General features: G+C 36.1%; 1 protein-coding gene across 8 annotated transcripts in view; it reads right to left on the bottom strand.

The window, feature by feature from the left end:
* cher (filamin-A) overlaps window positions 1–23,622 on the bottom strand; it is a 264,422-nt gene that overhangs the window by 69,645 nt on the left and 171,155 nt on the right. For 7 of the 8 annotated variants that reach the window (XM_067762040.1, XM_067762041.1, XM_067762035.1 and 4 more), the window contains 2 exons: window positions 2,367–2,429; window positions 2,168–2,255 (listed from right to left, as the gene is read on the bottom strand). In XM_067762040.1, coding sequence (XP_067618141.1) covers window positions 2,168–2,255; window positions 2,367–2,429 — 151 coding nt within the window. Of the gene's footprint in view, window positions 1–2,167; window positions 2,256–2,366; window positions 2,430–13,986; window positions 14,175–23,622 lie in introns of those variants that run through there. The other variant, XM_067762043.1, reaches the window with a different exon arrangement.

The following is a 23,622-nucleotide window of genomic DNA, read 5'->3' as shown; positions in this document are numbered from 1 at the left end:
CTCCTATTACTATATGTATGTTTAATAAAAATTAGCAAAATCGCAGAACGACCAAAAAAAAATTTTTTTAAGTCGAATTTTAACAAAAAATTTAATACCTTTACAGTATATAAGTAAATTATGTCAACATTCAACTCCCGTAACGACAAAATACAATAATAAAAGAAAATTTCAAAATGGGCGTGGCTCCGCCCTTTTTCATTTAATTTGCCTACGATACATTTAATGCCATAAGTCGAACAAAAATTTACCAATCCTTGTGAAATTTGGTACGGGCTTAGGTTCCAGGCCGGTAACTGTTTTCTGTGAAAAAGGGCGAAATCGGTTGAAGCCACGCCGAGGTTTTATACACAGTCGACCGTCTGTCCTTCCGCTCGGCCGTTAATACGATAATTTGATCAAAAATCGATATATCCTTACTAAACTTAGTTCACATACTTATCTGATCTCACTTTATCTTCGTATAAAAAATGGTCGAAATCCGATTATGACCACGCCCACTTTTTCGATATCGAAAATTTCGAAAAATGAAAAAAAATGCCATAATTCTATACCAAATACGAAAAAAGAGATGAAACATGGTAATTGGATTGGTTTATTGATGCAAAATATAACTTTAGAAAAAATTTTGTAAGATGGGTGTGACACCGACCATATTAAGTAGAAGAAATTAAAAAAGTTCTGCAGCGCGAAGTGAAAAGCCCTTGGAATCTTGGCAGGAATACTGTTCGTGGTATTACATATATAAATAAATTAGCGGCACCCGACAGATGATGTTCTGGGTCACCCTGGTCTACATTTTGGTCGATATCTCGAAAACGCCTTTACACATACAACTAACTCCCTTTTAAAACCCTCATTAGCACCTTTCATTTGAGACCCATATCGTACAATCGCATTCTAGAGTCACCCCTGGTGCACCTTTATAGCGATATCTCGAAAAGGCTTCCACCTATAGAATTAAGGCCCACTCCCTTTTAAAATACTCATTAACACCTTTCATTTGATACATCTGTCATAAAAACACATTCCAGGGTTACCCTAAGTTCATTTTCCTACATGGTGATTTTCCTTTATTTTGTATCCATAGCCCTCAGCTGAGTATGTAATGTTCGGTTACACGCGAACTTAGCCTTCCTTACTTGTTATCATTACAAAGCAATTGGCCGGCCGATTGCATGCTACGCGTCCCCGATATGTTCGCCAAGCCTAAAGGTTACTCACTGGAAGAAAATACAAAATACTGTGCTCAGAACAGCTATGAGCTGTCTTCTTATGTCCCCAGAACATCACCTAAACAATGAGGCGAGAGTACTGCCCATTAGGGAGAGAAATGAAATGCTGAAAAAACAGTTTCTGTTGAATACCCAGAAACCTGGGCATCTCAACAGACATCTGATTGATGAGGCTACATCTCCCAGGGGCTTAAGGGTCATCTCCGTAAGCATTGTGAGGGAAGTACCTGAGAACACAGCCGTATGAAGCAAAAAAGCACAAGCAGGTCCTCAGTGATATCCACAAACAAGTGTCGCATGCCTATGTCAGGAATTGACCGGCGAATCCAGTTCTTAAAGAAAAATACTCAGAGGTCGCAGAAGAGGAACACACTCTCCCTAGGGAAACGCGCCTCACTCTAGCTCAACTTCGATCTGGATACTGTAACAGGTTAAACTCTTACCTATCCAGAATCAACCCCGACATACAAAATGTATGTCCTGCTTGCAATGTGTCCTCACATGACATCAACCATCTCTTCAATTGTAATGTGGAACCAACGCCTCTAACACCTCTCTCACTATGGTCCATCCCTGTTGAAACTGCAAGTTTCTTTGGACTACCGTTAGAGGATATTGAAGACAATTTGTGATCGGTCGCATCTATTGGATGGAGTGAAAGCAATGCAACATACGATTTCTTCACTGATTATAATAAATTAACAATACAAATGCAATAATGAAATTAAAACTCAATAAAAAGGCGATAATTTGACTTTTGCTTTAAATAAGTCAATATAGTTGAAGAAGGGCCTGAAACAACCGTCGAAAAAAAATCCTTAAGGCTGAAGTTCTGAACTGGCCCTAACCCGCGGGGGGGGGGGGGGGGATTTCTATACCCTAATATACGTATATATGTATGTTTATAAATTATGTATATACTTTGTACTCACCAACAACGTTTCCGCCGGTAGTAGGTAATGGTAATTTCTCAAAAGCGACTGCTCTATAACTTTTTTCACTAGCGACTGATTCAGTTGTCTGTAAAAAATAATAAATTTTTTTAAATCAATAAAAGCTCACGCAACTTTTTTAAAATATTTTTTGCGAAATCTGTTTCATTTGTTCATTTTATGTGAATTTAATTCTCACCTGTTTTACAATTTTCGTATGCTCTTCAATATATTCGCTATATTCCTCGACGCTTTCAACAGCCTGTAGTAAATAAAAATTTAAAAAAATATTTTTCATTAAATAAACAATTAAAGCAACTTCATTCTTTTTTGTGGCATAACTAAAATTCTCACAACTTACGCATTTATTGTGTGCCCAAAAAATTCTGTTCGACATATATTGCAACAAAAGAAGGCGAAAACAAGTAACAAAGTCTAAGTTCGGGTGCAACCGAACATTATATACCCAACTGTACACTCGTTGAACGTGTTATAAGGCTGCGCAAAAAAGTAGGAGTGGCTTTCAGGCGATTTCGCACATATTCAAAGCAAACAGTTGTAGCTATGAAAAAAATGTTTATGCCAATTTTCATTCGGATTGGGAGATTTTTGTTCGAGTAGTGCCCTTAAAAGTATTTTGAAAAGATTAACGAGCAAAGGGACGGGTAATGCCCATTTTCAAATTTTTTTTAATAGCGTTTTCTTTTCTGAAAAAAATTGTTGCCTAAGTAAATGGTAAAGCGTTAATAGTGTTACTCCTACCCCAGAAAATTGTCAACATTTATAGTGCATACAAAGAACATTTCATCTCACCATATTCACTCATATCACAAATCACACAAGAAGATTGCGCATTGCGCATGTAAACATTAGATAATCTCTTTTTTATCGGCAATTTCTACGTCATTTTCCATTAGCTCTTGTTTTTTTCTCTCTTTTTTTCATTCGCTCAAACAGTCAACTATGACGTAGATGCGCAGAACGAAGCAATTTTGAACTCGTGAATGCGCAATCTGGTAGGTGATCTGTGCACTCATATTAACAGAGTATATGTGGAAGTCAAGAGCGAATTGAGAGTTCCACAGAGTTGCACTGCCACACCGCCATTTTATACAGGGTAAAAGCAAGGCGAATCTATACCAGGTGGTGGCAAAGCGAATTCAATCAATTCGCCGTGCAGATGAATGTCAGGTCAAAAGAAAATTTTCATTGATTCCGATTAACTGACATGTTGTAGTACAAGGCATTGTATGGAAAATAATCAAGAAGAAGCAATCAGCTGATGTGATAACACCACCTATAATGAATTCGCCTTGGGGTAAAAGTGTAACGCTTTTGCGTTGCGAGCAGGCAATAATTTTCACAAAAGAACGAAATACCCCGTAAAGGCGTTGCCTGTTTTTTAGAATAGAACAACAACCCTTGCGTGGCGTACAAAAAGCGTAACACTATAGAAAGAAAAGAAAACGCTGTAAGTTTCGTTCTTAGCTCAACCATACCACTGCTGAGGTAGAATATCAGTCAAATGTAGTTAATTACTATAGTTATTACAAACATTGTTAAGGTTAGACCTTTAGGAAAAGTGGGCGTGGTCTTTAACCGACTTTGATTATCTTCACTCAGCCTATATAATTTGGCAAGATTCGTGTCTCTGTCAAATTTCCACGTAATATCGTTAACGGCTTTCGATTTACGGCTTTTCGACCTTCCAAATTTTCTTCTTCTAGACGTGGGTGGCGCCACGCCCATATTCCAAAATTTTTGGGAATTTATGTTTTGCGTCATAAAACCAATCCACCTGTCAAATTTCATTAGCTAAGCGGTATTCGTTTTTGAATTAACTTATTTTTCCCATTTTTTGAAATTTTCGATATCGAAAAAGTGGGCGCGGTTATCGTCCGATTTCGGTTTGTTAATTTTCGATGTCAATCTATTTCTGGGTTCCGATAAGCCCGCATACCGAATCTGGTGAAAATATCACAATATTTACTCAAGTTATCGTGTTAACGGACGGACGGACATGGCTTAATCAAATTTGTTTCGATGCTGATGATTTTGATATATGCAAGTCTATATCTATCTCGATTCCTTTGTACCTGCACCATCAACAGTTATCCAATCAAAGCTATAATACACTGTGTACAAGTGCAGCTGGGTATAAAAAAAATCACAAACAAATCTGGCCATTTTCAAGCATGTTCTGGAAAATATTATAAAATGGCATGTTGATTGATTTAGCATCTCGAAAATGCCGACATGACAGCTAGAAGGGCTCTTAATATTACACAAGTAAACAAATTGTGCGAATTTGGCCTAAAAATATTGGAAATGCATGAAATGAAATGCGCTTGATTGATATGTTCCGCATTCTGATGGTCTGCATTATATGACAGGGCTATTGTACATATACAATTGATTTGAATTTTAGTTTGTTTTTTGCTTTCGAAATATAATTTTATTGAATGTCTCATGGCTAAACAACAGCTGCACGAAACAGCGCGAACATTTTATATAAAAAACCAAAAATGTGCCAGAAGCGCAAAAATTCAAATTCAAATAATGATGCTAGAATAAAGTGAATTAATGATGTTTATTACTTGTTGTTAGGAAGGCTCTTCAGAATTATACAGCAGCGAACATGAAAGTAGCAGTGGCAGTTTTTGATCAAATTTCGTCAATTAAGTTCCTCTTTATTTTATTTTAGACAATTTAAGAGAAAACGTCAATCATTTTTGTATCTGTAACTATGCAAATCAGTCTCAAAAACATTTTCGAAAAAAATTCAAATTCAGTCGAGAGCATTTTACGGAAATTTTGAACATTTATTCATTTTATCTAAAGTTTTTTGAACTTTTTAGAGTACGCAGTTTTGAACCCAATCAGTTTTGATCTAATAAAGTACAAGTTATAATGTAAGTAAAACAAGTAAGGAAGGCTAAGTTCGGGTGTAACCGAACATTACACACTCAGCTGAGAGCTTTGGAGACAAAATAAGGGAAAATCACCATGTAGGAAAATGAACCTAGGGTAACCCTGAAATGTGTTTGTATGACATGGGTATCAAATGGATGGTATTAAAGAGCATTTAAAAAGGGAGTGGGCCTTAGTTCTATAGGTGGACGCCTTTTCGAGATATCGCCATAAAGGTGGACCAGGGGTGACTCTAGAATGTGTTTGTACGATATGGGTTTCAAATGAAAGGTATTAATGAGAGTTTTAAAAGGGCCCTTAATTTTATATGTGAAGGCGTTTTGAGATATCGACCAAAATGTGGCCCAGGGTGACCCAGAACATCATCTGTCGGGTACCGCTAATTTATTTATATATATTTAATACCGCGAACAGTATTCCTGTCATGATTCCAAGGGCTTTTGATTTCGCCCTGCAGAACTTTTTCATTTTCTTCTACTTAATATGGTAGGTCGCAAACCCATTTTACAAAGTTTTTCCTAAAGTTATATTTTGCTTCAAAAAACCAATGCAATCACCATGTTTCATCACTTTTTTCGTATTTGGTATAGAATTATGGCATTTTTTTTTTCGATATCGAAAAAGTGGGCGCGGTCATAGTCGGAGTTTGGCCATTTTTTATACCAAGATAAGGTGAGTTCAGATAAGTACGTGAACTGTTTAGTAAGGATATATCGATTTTTGCTCAAGTTATCGTGTTAACGGCCGAGCGGAAGGACAGAAGGTCGACTGTGTATAAAAACTGGGCGTGGCTTCAATCGATTTCGCCCATTTTCACAGAAAACAGTTATGGTCATAGAATCTATGCCCCTACCAAATTTCACAAGGATTTATAAATTTTTGTTCGACTTATGGCATTAAAGGTATTCTAGACAAATTAAACGAAAAAGGGCAAAGCCACGCCCATTTTCTTTTATTTTTGTATTTTGTTGCACCATATCATTACTGGAGTTGAATGTTGACATAATTTACTTATATAATTTTTTTTTTAAATGGGCGTGTTCGTCATCCGATTTTGCTCATTTTTATTTAACACACATATATTAATAGGAGTACCACACACATATATTAATAGCCTACCAAATTTCATCGTGATATCTTCAACAACTGCCAAATTTCAGCTTGCAAAACTTTTAAAGTACCTTCTTTTAAAAGTGGGCGTTGCCACGCCCATTGTCCAACATTTTTCTAATTTTCTATTCTGCGTCATCAGGTAAACGCACCTACCAAGTTTCATCGCTTCATCCGTATTTGGTAATGAATTATCGCACTTTTTCGATTTTTCAAAATTTTCGATATCGAAAAAGTGGGTATGGTTATAGTCCGATTTCGTTCATTTTAAATAGCGATCTGGGATGAGTGCCCAGGAACCTACATGCCAAATTTCATCAAGATACCTCAAAATTTACTCAAGTTATCGTGTTAACGGACAGACGGACGGACATGGCTAATTAATTTCTTTTTTCGCCCAGATCATTTTGATATATAGAAGTCTATATATGTATATGTCAATTAGTTTATGCCGTTACGGATTACCGTTATGCGAACAAAATTAATATACTCTGTGAGCTCTGCTCAGCTGAGTATAAAAATGTACGGCGCGATAACCTCCGAAGAGATCTAAGGCCGTACAAGTTATAGGTCTCTCCAAATTGGCATTGATTTCTTACGGTGATTTTTCCCGAAGGACGTTAAAAAATAAAGGTATGCGCTCTACGTATGGAAAAAATATAAAAGGCCTATTGAAAAAAAATTTGTCAAAAATCAATATGAATTTTAATACTCATACTCTATGAAAATAAAATTGATTGGGCTACAAAACCGCATACTCACAAAAATTTAGCAAATTCTAGATAAAAAGTTCGAAATTTTCGTAAAATTATCTCGCATTTTAGTATTTGTTCGAAAATGTTTTTGAGATTGGTTTTATTTTCAGGTACCAAATTTATAGAAGTTTTTCTTAAATTATCGAAAATAAAAAAGAATTTAAGGACGAATTTTTTTAAAAAATTGCCACTGCTATTTTGTTGTTCGCTGCTTTGCGTATGCCTGCACATTAGGGTGGGAAAAGGAAAGCCTTTTAATGATAGAATATTTCCACGGCTTAAGGGAGTATCGCCCTATGTCGACAGCATGTTCCAAAAACTCTTTTACTAGATGAATTTGTTTCTATTTTACGTTTGCTTGGATAGATGATTTTCGAACTCGAACCTAGATCTGATCTATTCAATCATCGATGTAAAACACTAAAATAAGAAAAAAATCATTAGGTTCCCTTTAAGTGTTTCAGATGTTCCTAAGAACAACTCAAAATTAATAATGTTAAAATCCCCAAATACGCACTTGTAATTGATTATATCGGACATAAATTGGATATTGTGAAGAGCTATTTTTTATCTGCGAAACATTGTTATCAGCGAAAACAACGTCAGCCTATAGATCTAAAATAAAAATCTGCTCGACACCGAGTGCTACTTTAGACTGAATATGCAATTGAGATGTAAAATCCTCTCTCAACGAACAATATACGCCAGGAAGCATGGAAGGTGTCAAGTGATGACAAGGCTCTTGAAGTAGCCTCTTACGATAGACATGCCCATTGCGAGGATGTTCTAAACCCACTAATTAGTTTCGTTCTTGAAGATAACTTCGTTTTGGCACCTCACGCTTATAAAATGGAACTCGTCAGGGACAGCGATTTCAGCAACTGCTTAAAATATTTCTTAATGTTACTTGCCAATTTTTGCGGGAATGCCCCCCATGTTTGGAAATGAGTATATGCTCCTATTTTTTTAATTCCTTGTCTCTTGTATTTATTTTAATTTGCAATTTTAGTAACTGTTAATGACTCAATGTTATTTTGTATTGTGTTTTAATTTGTGGTAATAAACTTTTTATTACAATTTAGATGCTTAACATTGTTTTTGTAAACGAAATAAAATGTGGGCGTGGATTACTTAAGCGACATCAGCTGCTGTGTCTCGTTCAATAAAACTGTTTAGAACAGTTTGTTCGAATGTTTAAGATTTTTATTTAATTAATTTTTTTAGTGTTGTGCTAAGTATCCGGTAGGACCTTATATCGCACACCTCGATTAAAACATCGGATGATCTCATTACTTCGAAATTCCACATATTGAATTTAGTTACCTATTCTTCTGGCAGTGCGATATCATTAAAATACTGAGGGAATGTGGAAATCCGCGACACTTTTTTAAAGAGAAATTGGCAAAATTATGTTTTGTTCTGTTTTTCAAAATTTGGTATTTTATTTATGTTTTCGGTGATTTTTAGAGAAAGTCCAAATAGATCAGGGCAAAAGGAGTTACCCTGAACCAGCACAGTCGGGCTCAGCGACCTCGAAAACATAGGGCAGGAAGTCAACTGGTAACGTTCCATAAAAAATGCCCATATTAAAAGTCAAACTACATTTCCTCAGTATTAGGGCGACATCTAAAAAAAAAACTTCTAAAAAATCAAAAGCACTTACATTACTCAGCACGGTACCGTCTATATGACCAGGCTAGGTTGAACTTGACGGTCAAAAAAGATCTCACATAGACTGAACGTGCCCCTAAAGTTACCAGAATTTATTGGACGACCAAACAAAGAACCCTAATCAGGTACCAAGACTTATGTTATAGAAAAACTCCGTCCTTTTATTGGACCTTGCTCAATTGCTGCCTCTGGGGATCTGGAAACTCTGCCGCCCCTAAAAGCTTGACCTGGCCAGCGCAGGTACGAACACAGAACGTGCTCAACCGTTCCTTCCTGCAGCTCGCACTTCATACATCTGCTGTCAATGGCGAGGCCTAGCTTATAAGCATGTGACACCAGAAGGCAGGTTCAGTTAGTATGTCCGCCGTGAGCCTTCAGTATTCTCTCTTCAGAGACACTTTATGGGTCTAGTGTCGTAGGATACGCATATAATTTTAGATATTTTCCAACAGCACGCTTCTGTCCACGCCTCTCCTGCTTGATGGATCATATGCTTTATTGCCTTAATTTCCACTTTTCTATCAATATATGTATATATTGACGCAACTACAGCTTTAGCATGCTTCAGCAAGCTCAGGTATTGGACTATATATTTCGTTTTCCCAAGATTAGGTGGCGACTTATTGCTATGGCCCAAGGCTTTAAGCCTTGTTGCAGTTTCTATCGCTATATTTTTGGCAATTAGATCTGCAGACGGGATGTGTAGAATGGCCTGCAATGCTGATGTCGGGGTAGTTTTTAGGGTTCCCGTTATGCTAATCATTAATAATTTGCGTACTTTTTCTAGTTGTTTGGTATACGTTTTTTTTGGTGTGGCTGTTCACCAAACAAGGACCCCATAATATAACAAACTATGGGTTTGACCACTGCCGTAAATACCCGATGAGGGAGTTTGGGTGATAGGCTCCACGTGCATCCTAGCATCAGACTCCTAAATATCTTGTGCTACATTTTTCTTCTAGAGTTACACCACCAAGCTAAGGCTTTATCCAAATAAAGATCTTATATTTCGTAGTAAATATTATTAGATCGACGAATCATTGAAATATAATAAAACAGATATCGATAGCACTTCAAAACAGACCTCTAACTGATTCCATAAGGGTCCCAAAGAAGATCAGTAATTATGCCGAAAAACCTGCAGTGCTTACATTACAATTTGGCAGACAGAACTGTGATAGGTGGGCAATATCAAAATGATAAGGCGTGTCCCATAGGCATATCGGTTCAATAGTCAAATTCGAGGAGAATACAACCGAAAACTGTTTGCAGTAGGTAAGCTTCTCGCGCTGTCGATCTGCGGATCCTTTCAACTTAAAAAGATCTGCATTTGATATCACTAGTAGTATCGATATTTCATTGTCATTTTTCAACGATGTTATCGGATATAAGATATTTGAAGAATAGTACTTGAAATCAGCACCGCACCGATTCTTTGTAATCGACCTGGTATAGAGTATCCAGAAAGGTATCCCTAGGCAGCGCTGACTGGCGCAACTTAGCGCCGGGCAGTTGTAGATGTGATCCGCCGTTTGTTTCTATTCGCCACCTTAACCGGTGACAATTTGGTGTTAGTTCAGAATTGAGGGTAAGAGCCAAGGGATTTGATGCCCGCTTGCCTGCGCTAGAAAATGAGGATTTCCTTGCCGATAGTGTATACCTATCCAAGCCGCATAAGGCGCTAAATAATCAGGTAGTTTGAAAGAAAGTTCGATGTCTCGGTCCTACCCTTTAACTTATAACCATCGGTGTAAATGGATATGCTACGCTTATTCTGCCAGCACTGCTGCATGGGGTAATCGCATGGTGGCCGGCTTTGAGCAAGGCATTAAACCTAAACTTATCAAGAAAGATCCATAGATCTAGTATGATCAGCATAATTGGTGCTTTAAAAACAACGCCAAGCGAGGGTCTTCAGATCATTCTTGACATCCTTAAAAAAAAAACAGAATACCCAGTTTTGGCGAACAAACTTACGTCTGAACAAATGCTTAGTTTTTATGCATGAAGTCCGCAAAAAAATTCTGAGATAGGGCATTGTCAAATGGCAGGCGGGATGGGCGCTGATATATCACTCAAGCGTCGATAGCATGAGTCCCAATGTAAAAGGAGAGAACTTAGGCGATTATTGCTTGTGACCACAAATATGTATATCTATCCGTATATAATCCGCTATGCAGTTAGGCCACCAAAGATAATATCGTACACCAAGACCAGAATAGGAAGCTAACTCAAAAATCTGAAATTCCGAAACAATGAGTATCTCCGAACTTCCCAATTCAATACCTACCGACCTGTATAAGTGATTTATGAATACCTCCACTTAACAACGAGAAAAGACATAGGGAGGAGGCCGGCAGTTTTTCGAGTTTTTTGAAAATTGTGCCTTTTTGTGTTGATCGCTTTTTTGATCTAGGTGTGTCAAATTATCTCTGCCCTCAGCGTGACATCTCTCTTCTAAACTATGTGTGGAGTCGGCATAAAACATGTAGGTCCCGTCCCGCCAACTTAAAAGGAGCACGATGCCAATTGGAAGAGAAGGCCTAAATCTCCTCGGAGGTAAATCGTGCCAAGTATCTTTAAACGGTTTTATTTAGCTTGAGTTGACAGGCTAGCAGGAATTTTGTAATTGAAAATTAAGTAACTTCCTGATAAGCTACAAGCTTGAAACTTGGAATATAGTTCAGAACCCGATGACAATGCAATAATAAGAAAAAAAAAAAAACTAGCGCATGGATCGAAATATTTCAAAAAATCTTATTTGTGGTCCGATTTGATTCATATTTGGAACCCATAATACATACATGAATAGAAAGCGACCTATAAAAAAATCGCCGCTAGGTGGCACAAGGATCGAGATATTCAAAAAAATTGTGTTTGTGGTCCGATTTGGCTCATATTTGGAACAAATATTACTTACAGTCCGGTAGAAGTAACATCAAAATATTTTGGAGTTCGAGGAGCGACAAGCATACGTGGCGCATAGTCGAGTAAAGTCTTTGGAAGGATTATGTATTGAGCACTTAGATTGTAACAATTTGTCAGGTAAGAGTCCGTGTACTAATGAGTCACTAAATGAACTAAATAGAATGAGAAATAATAGGCAATTAAATAAAGACTAAAAACTGGAAAATAAAAGAATTAAAAAAAAAATTTTAAGTTAAACGGTTTTATTTAAAATAATACTTAGATGAAGTAATAATAATACTAAAAGCTAGAAAATAATTCGGAAGGTCCTAGGTACTAGTCATCACACTCCTCATCAATATAGGGCGTTGATCATACAATTAAATAAAAGGCCATATTTTATTTGTGATGCTATTGAAATTGATATTGACTGAATATTTTTCAAAACCAACTTTAGAACGATTTTTGTTCTCTATAACAATTTATCAGAGCTGCTAAACCCCTATACACTTATAGTACTGTGACGAATATTAGCAACACTAAGAGGTACTATCATTTCTAAGTCGATACTAAGCAGTCACTTGTATCTACATAAACAAATCAATCATTATGTCTACACATATGTACGTACACGCAGCGGAGAGAAACGCACAAACACATGCATATATCTTGTCTGAGATGCTCACAAAAGTAGGCAATCATTTGTGCAAGTATCACTCTCATATACACGCGCATATGAGAAGCTATAAACGTGCATCTGTAGTTATAGCTGGTAACTAAGTAGTAAATTCTAGAAACTTCTAGAAGTATGCTAACGGGGAAATCGAAGTGTATTAAAGAGCGCAAGCTGAGCAATCATGGGATCAATTTGATTTAATCACGCTATTGGTTGTGAAGTGCTATTGTGAAGTACTTTCAAGGTAGTCTAATAAAGACCATTTTTGCATTATTGAATATTGGAGTTATTTATTCAACAGTTTAGTGATTCGAACGTTAGTAGAAGGTTGCAAATAAGCGGAATTTCCCTAAATTCGTTACAGTACTTTTGTTTTTCTTTTGCACCGAATCATAGGCACAGATACAAATTTACACTTCAAATATAAAAAGCAATTTTCAAAGCACTTCCGTATGCCCTCACATATAAAAAAAAATCATATGGAAGTTTTAGATTTTCATATGTAAGTGCAAAGCAAAAGCACTTTCATATCGTGACCGAGCACTTCGGTATGAAAAACAAATTTACACTAACAAATTGACAGCTACAAATTATTCAAAAATATTTTGGCACTGCAAAAATTTGTAAACAAAATTGATTCATTAAGAAAATTAAAATTAATCCAACCATTTAAGGGTTTGAGCTCGGAGGTTTGAGATAAGACTTTGAAATTTGCATACGCCTTTATTTTGACATTACGTTAATGGTACTAAATGTTATGATAAGTCGCATGTGCGCGTCTTGAAATAGTCGAGACTTGGGGTCGGAATATTTAGTACTTCGCAAATATCACGCTTTCCATGTCTTGCTCGAGTTTCGCGCTCAGTTCGAAGTTGAACATCATGGAGTTCTGCACAGGTCCAGCTTGAAGCACTTTTTTGGGTCTCTATCATTTCTGAGTTAAGGCTCAAGCATTTGCTAAAACTTTGAATCGACCTAGATTAGATATTAATGAAGCGAACGCGTTCAAATATTGTATTTGGACTAAAATTTGAGTCGCCAGCACAAACGATTAAAAGTCTTTAAAAATGGGCGTAGCTCCGCCCTTCTTAGACTAAATTTCTCACCGCAATTCCGCAGATGTAACTCCGGTAATAATTCATGTATCCTAAAAAAAAAATGGTGAATATGATCTGAATGTCATTTTGATGACTGAGTGAAGTTGTTGTGCTGGATTTTAAGAATTGAGTTTAAGTGCTCTTAAGTATTGTGGTGATATAGCGATTTACGAAATTTTATAAGCAATCGATATAATGAACATTTAAAATTTAATTAAATTTTTTATTTTTTAAGTAAAAAAAAAAATTGTCAGTGTATATACAATTTTGTACATGTAGTTATTGTGATGCGCACTTCAATATGAGAAGTATTGAGCAGCACTGGTAATAATTAATGAGTGGGTGGGATTCGAAAGAAAATTAATAAAATTGTATGACAAATTAATGATGCACTGCGTTGATCACAAATCAATCGAACGAATTTTCGAAAGCGCCACACGCAGCTACTTAGATGCATTCATATGCATTTTCACATATATTTGGACGTCCTGCAAGTAGGGCACGGAAAGCCTTGAGTGTCATATGAAAATATTGCTGTGGAAAAATATATAAAATTTTGCACATTTTGACACACACACCAACGCACAAATTAAATTTTTTTTGATGTATGTATAGTTTTTCAAAAAAAAAAAAAAAAAATTTTTTTTTAAAATATTGCTTTTACACACCGACCTTAATTTCACAAGTTTTTGCAATGCGTTTGCTTGTTTGTTTGTATTTAGATTACGATTCCAGCACAAAAAATATATCGTTTAAAATGCGACGATCTGCAAGACTACGACGGCCAACACAAACACTTGTACTATTCGGACTAATTTTTGATTTCGAATATTTTTCTTTCATTAAGTGGACACTTGTTTGCAGCGCACAAAGTTTCAAATGGAAATGTTCACATACCAATGTTCGGAACGATCCGCAGTCGTTGATGGCGGCGATGGCAAAAAAAAGGCTAACAGACTATAGACGAAGTCAAAGTTATCGTGTCATAATAACGTTCGTGAAAGTGATATTTTATTGTATAAATATTTATGTAGAAGAGAGGAGACACATACACATACACATACAATGCATGGGAGTCACAGTATGTGAAAAAGGACAATTCGGTTACCAAGTGGCTTTGACGTACAATTTGTCGACCCGCCCATAATCACATAAATAATATGAAATAGTTTGATCTTTCCGTTATGGATTTGTTGTTTGACGTTGGTGGGTGACGATCGTTTTAATAAATTAAAATTTGTTGTTGTTGTTTTTTGCTGAACATATGACTGACTATGTAGAATAGTCAGGTGGAGGTATATTTTTGTAATGTAGAGGTCATGCTTGCTATTTTTGTTACTATTGGCGGAAATGACACGCAATAGAAGAAACGACAAAAAAATGTATCATTCGCCATTGTTATGAGGGCAGTTTGAAATATTTCGATGGCTACAATAGAAGCACAGCGAGTTTTCAGACAGTTCCTGATAGTTCCTCGTTGCTGAGAGGACAGTTTGAAATATCTAGCACAGAACTTCTCGCAGTGCCTTCCATGGTCGAAGCGTGTATTGCTTCATTCAAGACAATCATATGGCTGCGTGAATAGAAGAGCCCGACTTCTACGCTAGCATCGATGTAGGCACTGAGGCTTAATATGTACACCATCTCCATTTGCGGAGAGAGAAAGTATCAAATTTAAACAAAAAAAAAAAAAAAAAAAAAATGTAAGGCGCGATAACCTCCGAAGAGATCTAAGGCCGAGCTTCTCTTCCAATTTGCGTCGTGCTCCTCTTGATTTTTCCCTACAAATTGGCCGGACGGGACCTACATGTTTTTTATGCCGACTCCGAACGGCATCTGCAAGGCAGATGAGTTTTCACTGAGAGCTTTTCATGGCAGAAATACAATCGGAGCGCTTGCCAGACACTGCCGAGGGGCGACCCCGCTTAGAAAAATTGTCTTCTAATTGAAAAATCTTATTTCTAAAATTTTGATGTTGCTTTGCCCGGGAGTTGAACCCAGGGCATACGGTGTGATAGGCGGAGCACGCTACCATCACACCACGGTGGCCGCAAATTTAAAGCATCATATAAAAATGAGGAGAAATTCAATAAAAATTGAGAATAGTTAGTCAGTTTAAAATGGAAAATTGACATATGGTAATGAGAACAGTAATTTTTTTAGGTATATATAAGAATAGTGAATTCTAATTAGGCAACATCAAATGAAAATGCTTAAACGAAATTTTTAATTGAGAACGATCAGTTTTAAGTGAGAGTTGTCAGGTTGAACTGGAAAAACGTCATATGGTAATGAGCCCAGTCAATTGTAAATGCGAAAGCGTCACTTCGATATGAGAACAGTTGTAATTAAGAATGGTCAGTTTCAAATGAGAATAGCCAATTATAATTCAGAAAACATTAATTGAAAATGCTAAGCGCAATTTGTAATTGAGAACGGACAGATGTAAATAAAACTAGCCAGTTTAAAATGGGAAAGGGTCACATGGTAATGAGAACAGTCAATTGTAAATGCGAAAGCGTCGCTTCGATATAAGAATAGTCAATTGTAATTCAGAAAATATCAAATGAAAATGCTTAAGCGCAATTTGTAATTGAGAATAGTCTGCTGTAAATTGGAAAGCGCTATTTAAAATTGAAAACAATCAGTTGTTAATAAGAAAATGACAATTGAAAATGCGAAACTTCATTTGAAATTTCTTCGCTTCATCCAGCAATTGTTACAAATATCGGAGCAGTTGCTCCACAGCATACCGCCGGCATGTCGATACATCGACTCCACTCCAAACACTGATATCGCCAACTATATTAATGTTTCAGCCTCTATTGAAGTGATATTTTCGCGTTTGCAATTGACTATTCTCATTTACAACTAACAAATCTTATTTTCGAATGACACTTTATTTTTAATAACTGGAGATGGGTTAGAAATATTTATGACTCATGGTTTCTATTTAGAGATCGTGAGAAAAAAGTTTAGACGTAAGAAAATTTTGGGTTTTTGGGACAGAAAAGTAGCTTTTAAACGCCATCTGCCTAAGTTTCTCTGGACTTGTAAGAAGACAATGAGTGCCGTCGTGACGAGTTTTCTAACGACTTTTAGATCTGCTATCTAGTCACATGTTGTGGATTCAGATCGTGACTCAAAAGTACTAGTTAGACCCTCAAACGGACTAAGGGGCTTAGAATATAAAATTCAACAGATCCGAAAGGTTTAAATGGAGAATATTACCATTTACTAGGCAGACGAGTTAGAACCAGAAACTCCTAGTACCGAAGCGTGCCGACAAAGGACTACCCATATTCAAAATCTCTGGGGAGTTGGCTCGCTATTAAAACAACAGCAACAAGAGTGAAGAGCAGGAGGGAAGAGAAAGAGGACGGACAAAATGAAGAGAGAGTGAGAAGAGAAGAAAGCGAGTGCACAAGAAATGGGAAGGCGAAGAGCTAGAGAACGGAAAAAAGAAAGAAGAGCCCGAAATGAGTGTAGGAGAATGATATGTATGTAGGGGGAGGGAAGGGGAGAGTAATAAGAAAAAAAAAATGAAGAAGGACAGTGAGAGTAAGAGCAAGACTAAGGCACGGTTTTTTAATTACGAGTTTAAACTCCATCTAAAGCTGATTAGAGTGTAACCTTGCTACTTTGTTCCATAACACAAAAATTTGCTGCTCATCTAGTCAACTTTAACGGGAGTTTAAACTCGAACTGGAAAATCGCAAATAAAATTACAAGAAAAGAAGATGAAGAGAAGATGGGGAGGGAACGGTAAAGGAAATGGTTGACGGCCGTGGTGTGATGGTAGCGTACTCTGCCTACCATACCGCTGGTGCTGGGTTCAAGCCCCGGGAATACCAACGTCAAAAATTTAGAAAAAGTGTAGTGGTTTGGCAGTGTTTGCCGGGTGTATTTCTGCCAAGAAAAGTTTCTCAGTGAAAAGATGCAGGTCCCGTCCCGCCCATTTATGGGAAAAATCAATAAGGAGCACGACTTGAACCGGCAACCTACGGTATGATAGACCTGCCTACTACCTGTACAAATAGGCCGTCGCGTTGTACTTATTTAAAAAATTTCTCACGTACTTTCCGAAAAATGAAAAAAAGCTGATCTAAATATTCGTTTACATTTTTGTTTCCAATAAAAAATATGGTTTTGAAGTCAACAAATTTTTTGCATACAATATTTAACGTAAAAGTATGTAGACATAGTATGTAAACAGCAGCGAGCACGAAAATAGCAGTGGCAATTTTTATCAAATTTCGTTAATTAAATTCTAATTTTTTTATTTTTGTTAGTTATAAAAAAAATCCGACTTTTGTAACTTAAACTACCCAGTTGAAATAAATTGTATGCATTCAAGGGGTATCAATCCTAAATGTATGAAAAAGTATATAAAATTCATATTTTTTGAATTGAAAGCATATTTATTTATAAAAAAGTATGCGTGCTGTATTAATGAAAAAGTATGAACAATTCATTAGTTGCCAAGTGCAAAAAGTTATATGCATGCATAAAATATTTTGAATTTTGTCTGCACGCATGTAACTCAGGACTCTTTAACGTTTCTTTATTGTCTTCAAAAATGTATTCGTATTTATGGAATGTATGTACAGTTTCAAACAGGGTTTTCATTATTCAACTTTGAACATATCGAGTTTTAACCACGACCGCCGACCGTTCGACCGTCCCAAGATGCGTTGCGGTCATTGAACTGCTATGGTAATAATTGTTCGTTAATTAGTGATCCCTATAATCCAAGTAGATGACTTCAATCATATAAATGTAGAATAAATTCCTATATATTAATGCAGGGATAGTGTTTTCGCATGTACGAAACATACGTATACATGTTTTTTTTAGTGCTTTTGTATGCATTCGGCATTAATACAACCCCATACATACAGAAGTAGTATAAAGGAAGTAATAAAGTATGCATGCTCCCTGAGAAACTGCACAATTCATCCCTCAAATATCGATGTTTCATGCATAGATTTACAACTGGTATGCAAACCGATCTCAACATTATTTTCGAAAAAAAAAAATTCGATTTTTTTTTGTAGTCCAATCAATTTAAGTCTAACAAACAAAATACAAGAAATTAAAAAAAAAATTTAAATAAATTCGTCTTGATTTTTTTTTTCGAAGATAAATTACCTTTTTTCCATACGAAGGCGCATAGTTTTATTTTTTATATGAAAGAAAAACTGAAACCCTTTTCGGTAGAGCTTACGATTTCTTCTCGAACACAAGCGAGGTTTTCGAGACCCGAGAAATCGAGAACCGGACTTCTCGCGAAATTCTCGTGGCTCGAAGGACTCGTAAATCTCGCGAGCTTCTCGACATTTTTACTTAATCGCTGTATGGACAGTATTTATACACTTAGGTTTTTTACTTGTGACTTTTTTGTTGATTATATTGCTTCAATGACATTTAACTCAAAACATATTTATTATACATATAATTTTGTTCGCAATATTTTATTTTTCAACGAGACATCAAGAACACGGCTTCTCGCGAGATTCTCGAATCTCGTTTTACTCGAATTACTCGTAATACCCGCGATCTTCTCGACTTTCAATTCAGTGGCAATATTCTATACATTTCGGGGTTTTTTACTTGTGGTTTTGCGTACATTTTGGCTTGTGCTCCAGAAGAAATCGTAAGCTCTATATAAAACAGCCAATGAATCGATTAAGTTGAATATCGAGAAGCGCGCGAGCCTTACTAGCCATGGTATAAATATTACAAGGTAAAACCGGTGAGAGCCGAAATGACGTTTAAAAAATTTTTTTTTAATTCTCACTGCTCTCACATTTTTATGTTTTTATTTTGGTGTTGTATTTATAACAAAAATATAACAAACTGTAATATATTTGGTAATTCTATACGACAGCATGACACTGTTAATACACGTCCAAAAATATCAAGAGGGGTGTCAAAAGACGCGTTTTGGGTCCAGGATCGCGAATCCGAAAGCGGAGGAAAACAATTTTGGGTATGTCAAGAGATATTTGCAAAAGAAATTTTCAACTGGTTTTTGATGATTTTGTGGTGCCCACAAAAAACATTGTGATAAGTGTTTTCCTCGGATATAGTTTTGGTCTGCAAACCTTTGTTGAACCCACCCAATGTAATTTTTTATAAGCGCGAACAAAGGCCGCCAATGCAGAAAGGTGTTCTGCGCAAAAATACTGTGGATTCCACCCTCGGTTTCGGAGCACTCCGGGGTCATTTTTCGGTTTTTCGTTAATATCTTTTGAACGATCGAAAATTTTTATTTTCCGCCTTCGGATTATTGTTATCGAGGTCAATACGAGTCTTTTGACACCTCTCTCGTTATTTTGGATGCATATTACCGGTGTCATGCTGTCCTATAGAATTACCATATATTTTTGCATTCTAACAATTATATTATGACATTTTATCCAAAATCGAATTTTTTATTGGTGGAAATAACCAGAAAATAAAAAATCTCAATGGTCAACCGCATTCCAGAATTTTTAATTCAAGAATTGTATTGTGGTTTCCCGCAAAAGGAAGAATCAGGCCACGATCCTCTTCTGGGGAATTTTCTTCAACAAATTGTTTAGAAATGTATCAGCGTCTGCGCGACGAGAAGAAAAACCCGACATACCGTCAATGTGTACGGAAGAGATACATATCTACTATTAATAACAATTTGATGTATATATCTGAGGAGATTGAGGTCTAGCTTTCCATCCAATTCGAAGGCTACTTATCGTGTATTCGTTTTTCCACGAACTAGCTCACCTAAATACATGTTTTGTGTCGACCCAAAAATTTATCTGCTGATTCGGACAAACTTTTGGTGCCAAGGTAATGCCAAGGGACAATCAATACTATTTATACAAATTTTCTTAAATATTTTTGATGGATAGGCCAACACACCAGCTCTACACCACGGCGGCAGACTTTGACAGTTCAGGCGGCAAATGCAGCCTCCACGAACTATCATACTCCAACTGGACGATGATGTTTAGCTAAGCTACGAAGAGCTACAGCGTTTTTGCTGGCGTGGGTAAGTTATGGGAAGATCTCCACTGGGTTCGGAAAAGCAGGTGGGGGAAGACTTTGATCTCTCTTGGTGCCCCTGTTGGCGTCAGTTATCGCGAAACAGGGTTAGCTGGAGTGACTTGCTACGCAACGACTAGCATCTCCTAAACGGTTAAGCACCAATTAAAAAATGTATCTTCCAACCGCGAGGAAAAGGACCAAAACAAAACAAAGAATATCTCCAAGATGATTTTTTCCGCAGTATCGAGGACACTTGAGATCTTTATAAAGTGAAGTTTCAGCATATTTAAGGGTTAAAGACGTATCAACCAAGTGAGGAAGGATGAACGAAAAATCAATAGGGGTGGTTTCCAACATTCGTTCTTCTTCCCCTTTGCAAAAATAGCACGTGTTGAGGCATCCATTATATTGGTAACTCATTTTTTTGCCATATACATAAAAACCGATTTCGAAACTTTTCGAAATTTTTTTCACTTATTTCATAAGCGTTTTATTTTTTGGTATTAAAAAAATGAGAATGTTAAACCAACAATTTTTTTTGTGTTTACTTTGGTTTGGCATTTCCACACAGTTTAAGAGAGTGATTTTAAATTTTTTTTAAAAATCAAAGAACCATTATGGCCGCCAAGGAGAGTAAATGGTTTTACCTGGTAATATTTATACCATGTTACTAGTAATTTGAGATTCGAGAATCTTGCGAGAAGGCGAGACTCGCGAGAAATCTCTTCTCGAGCATGTTCAGGAAGTCGTAAGCTCTACTTTTCGGAAAAAAATTCAAAAATCGGCATGCTCAAAAAAGGGCGGAAACTCTTAAAGAAAAGTTCGAGAACGTTTTTAAGATTGCTGCCACTTACAAAACTCATATAAGAAAATAAGGAAAAGAGTTTAGTTGACGAAATTTGAGTAAAATTGCCACTGATATTTTTTTCTTCGCTGTTGTATGTACATACTTATTAAAAAAATTTTCAAAAATATCTGTGAGAGCAACAACATTTTAGCGTTCGTTGAAAATTAAAATTGCCAAAATTTTCAAAATCATATTTCGCCAGCTTCTAATATCTCCACTCACTTCGCATTCAAATATGCGAAAACTATCCGTGTTAAAAATCAAAAATTAACATGCAACCATAAAACTGAAGAAAGAATCGACAAAGTTTATTACAAGAAAAATATAAAAAATTAAGACACACAACACACTTCGGATAAAAGAGGGGCTGATAAAAAAACACATCTTTATATATCTGTTTGCATATATTAATATAAATATATATATGTACATACGTATAATATATATACATAAATATGCTTCAAGATATTTATAAAAATTAAAAAAACAAATAAATAAAATTTAGCTCGGTCTAGCGCCCATCGCACCGACTTGTAAACGATAAATATTCAATAGAAGATTGAACATATCAACATACATTATCTTATACACATACATACATCCTTTCTTTATATAGAGACATATATACGTATATAAGAATATATGAAGGTAATTAAAAATTAAGCGATTAAAAATCTTTTCATATGACTTTGCCCTCATCCAATATTAAGATTTTCGAATGAGTTTGCAAATTGCATACAAATATTTGTTGTTTGTTTATGCGCATGTTTGTATTCATGTTGTACTTGTGGGTGGCATACGCAGCAGCTGTTGCATAGACTTAAGCAAATTGTGGTCGGCATCAGTGTTTGTTGACGTTGTTGTTTCCTTTTTTTTGTTGTTTTTGTGACAAATGATTGCTAAGATTATTTTCTTGATTCGGTTGTGGGTACCTGATAGTACTAAAAGTAATGTTTTTTTTATACCTTTCATGTTCATGAACATGAAATGGTATATTAACTTTGGTCCGATGTTTGTAACGTTGAGAAATATAGAAGATAGACTCACCATTAAGTATACCGAATTGATCAGCGCGACGAACTGAGGTGATATAGCCATGTCCGTCTGTCTGTTTGAACGCAAACTAGTCCTTCAAATTTTGAGATATCTCAATGAAATTTGGCACAAGGATGTATTTTTGTATTATATTAGACATTTGTCGGATCCGGTAAGATCGGAACACTACAACATATATCTCCCATACAACCGATCGTTCAGATAAGACGATTTTGGCCATTCCTGCCGCAATTTAGAAAGTGTAAACGTGATGATGAACTCGGTGATGTAGATTCTAATATATCATAGAAGATATCCTGAAAAAATCACTTCGATCGGAGCTATATATAGTATATATCCCATACAACCGATAGTTTCGATAGAATTATTTTAGCAATTTCTCCCTTAATTTCCAATATAAAAACGTTAAATTTGGTGATATTTATTCTAATATATCATAGAATATTTCATGAAACAATCATTTCCATCGGAGCTATATATAATATATATCTCATACAACCGATCGTTCAGATAAGGGGGTTTTTCGCCATTTTTTATTTTGTATTTATCTTAAAAATCGTTTAGGTACGTACATCTGTTCACTATATATTTCTTATCTTATACATCCGATTATTTGGGGATTACGAACGGGATAAGATTATTGTTCAGCCCCATTCATGAAAGGTATGAAGTCTTCGGCACAGCCGAAGACAGTCCCGTCCTTACTTGTTTTTAATTAAAAATAAAAAGCACTTGATTTAGTTTTATTGAATCCATGGCGGTAACAGGAACAGCTGACCGCCGGAAATCAGCTGATTAGTACTTTTTTGGTAAGATTAGACGCTTAACCCTTTCGCGCCTACTGGGACAATATGTCCCAGCTGCATTCGAAATAAAATATCTTTTTTTTATGAATGAAAACTTGTATCTGAAATGTCCCAATACAAGATTTGGGTTTTGTTTATAATAAACATCCCTCATCATATAATAAATATATGGCATTTGGCAGTACTGGTCAAGTCTGCCACAGCATGGTTGAAAATTTCGCTGATCTGGCAGGACAAAAGTTGTCGAAAGTACGTATTTACCGTTAGCCACGGTATGTAAAGCAAAATAGTGTGTATATTTTGCCAATTCTTGCTTGAATTTTGCCTAAAGCATTTAAAAAATATTCAGAATGCTGAGTTTTATACAAACTTTCAATTCGTGGGATATATTGTCCCAATATGCGTTTAATGTGGGATTTATTTATCCTAATATTGTTTTTAATAGATGCCGAAAGGGAAGTACACAGAAAAAGAGGTGGCAGACATATTGTGCGAAAGCTCCGACGATGAAGATTTTAGCCCTTCTGAGAGCAGCTATATGGCATATGCTGATGACATTGATATCAT

Source organism: Eurosta solidaginis, chromosome 1, assembly GCF_040869045.1.
Source record: "Eurosta solidaginis isolate ZX-2024a chromosome 1, ASM4086904v1, whole genome shotgun sequence".
Classification (NCBI taxonomy): domain Eukaryota; kingdom Metazoa; phylum Arthropoda; class Insecta; order Diptera; family Tephritidae; genus Eurosta; species Eurosta solidaginis.
This window is presented reverse-complemented; position numbering and strand designations above follow the sequence as displayed.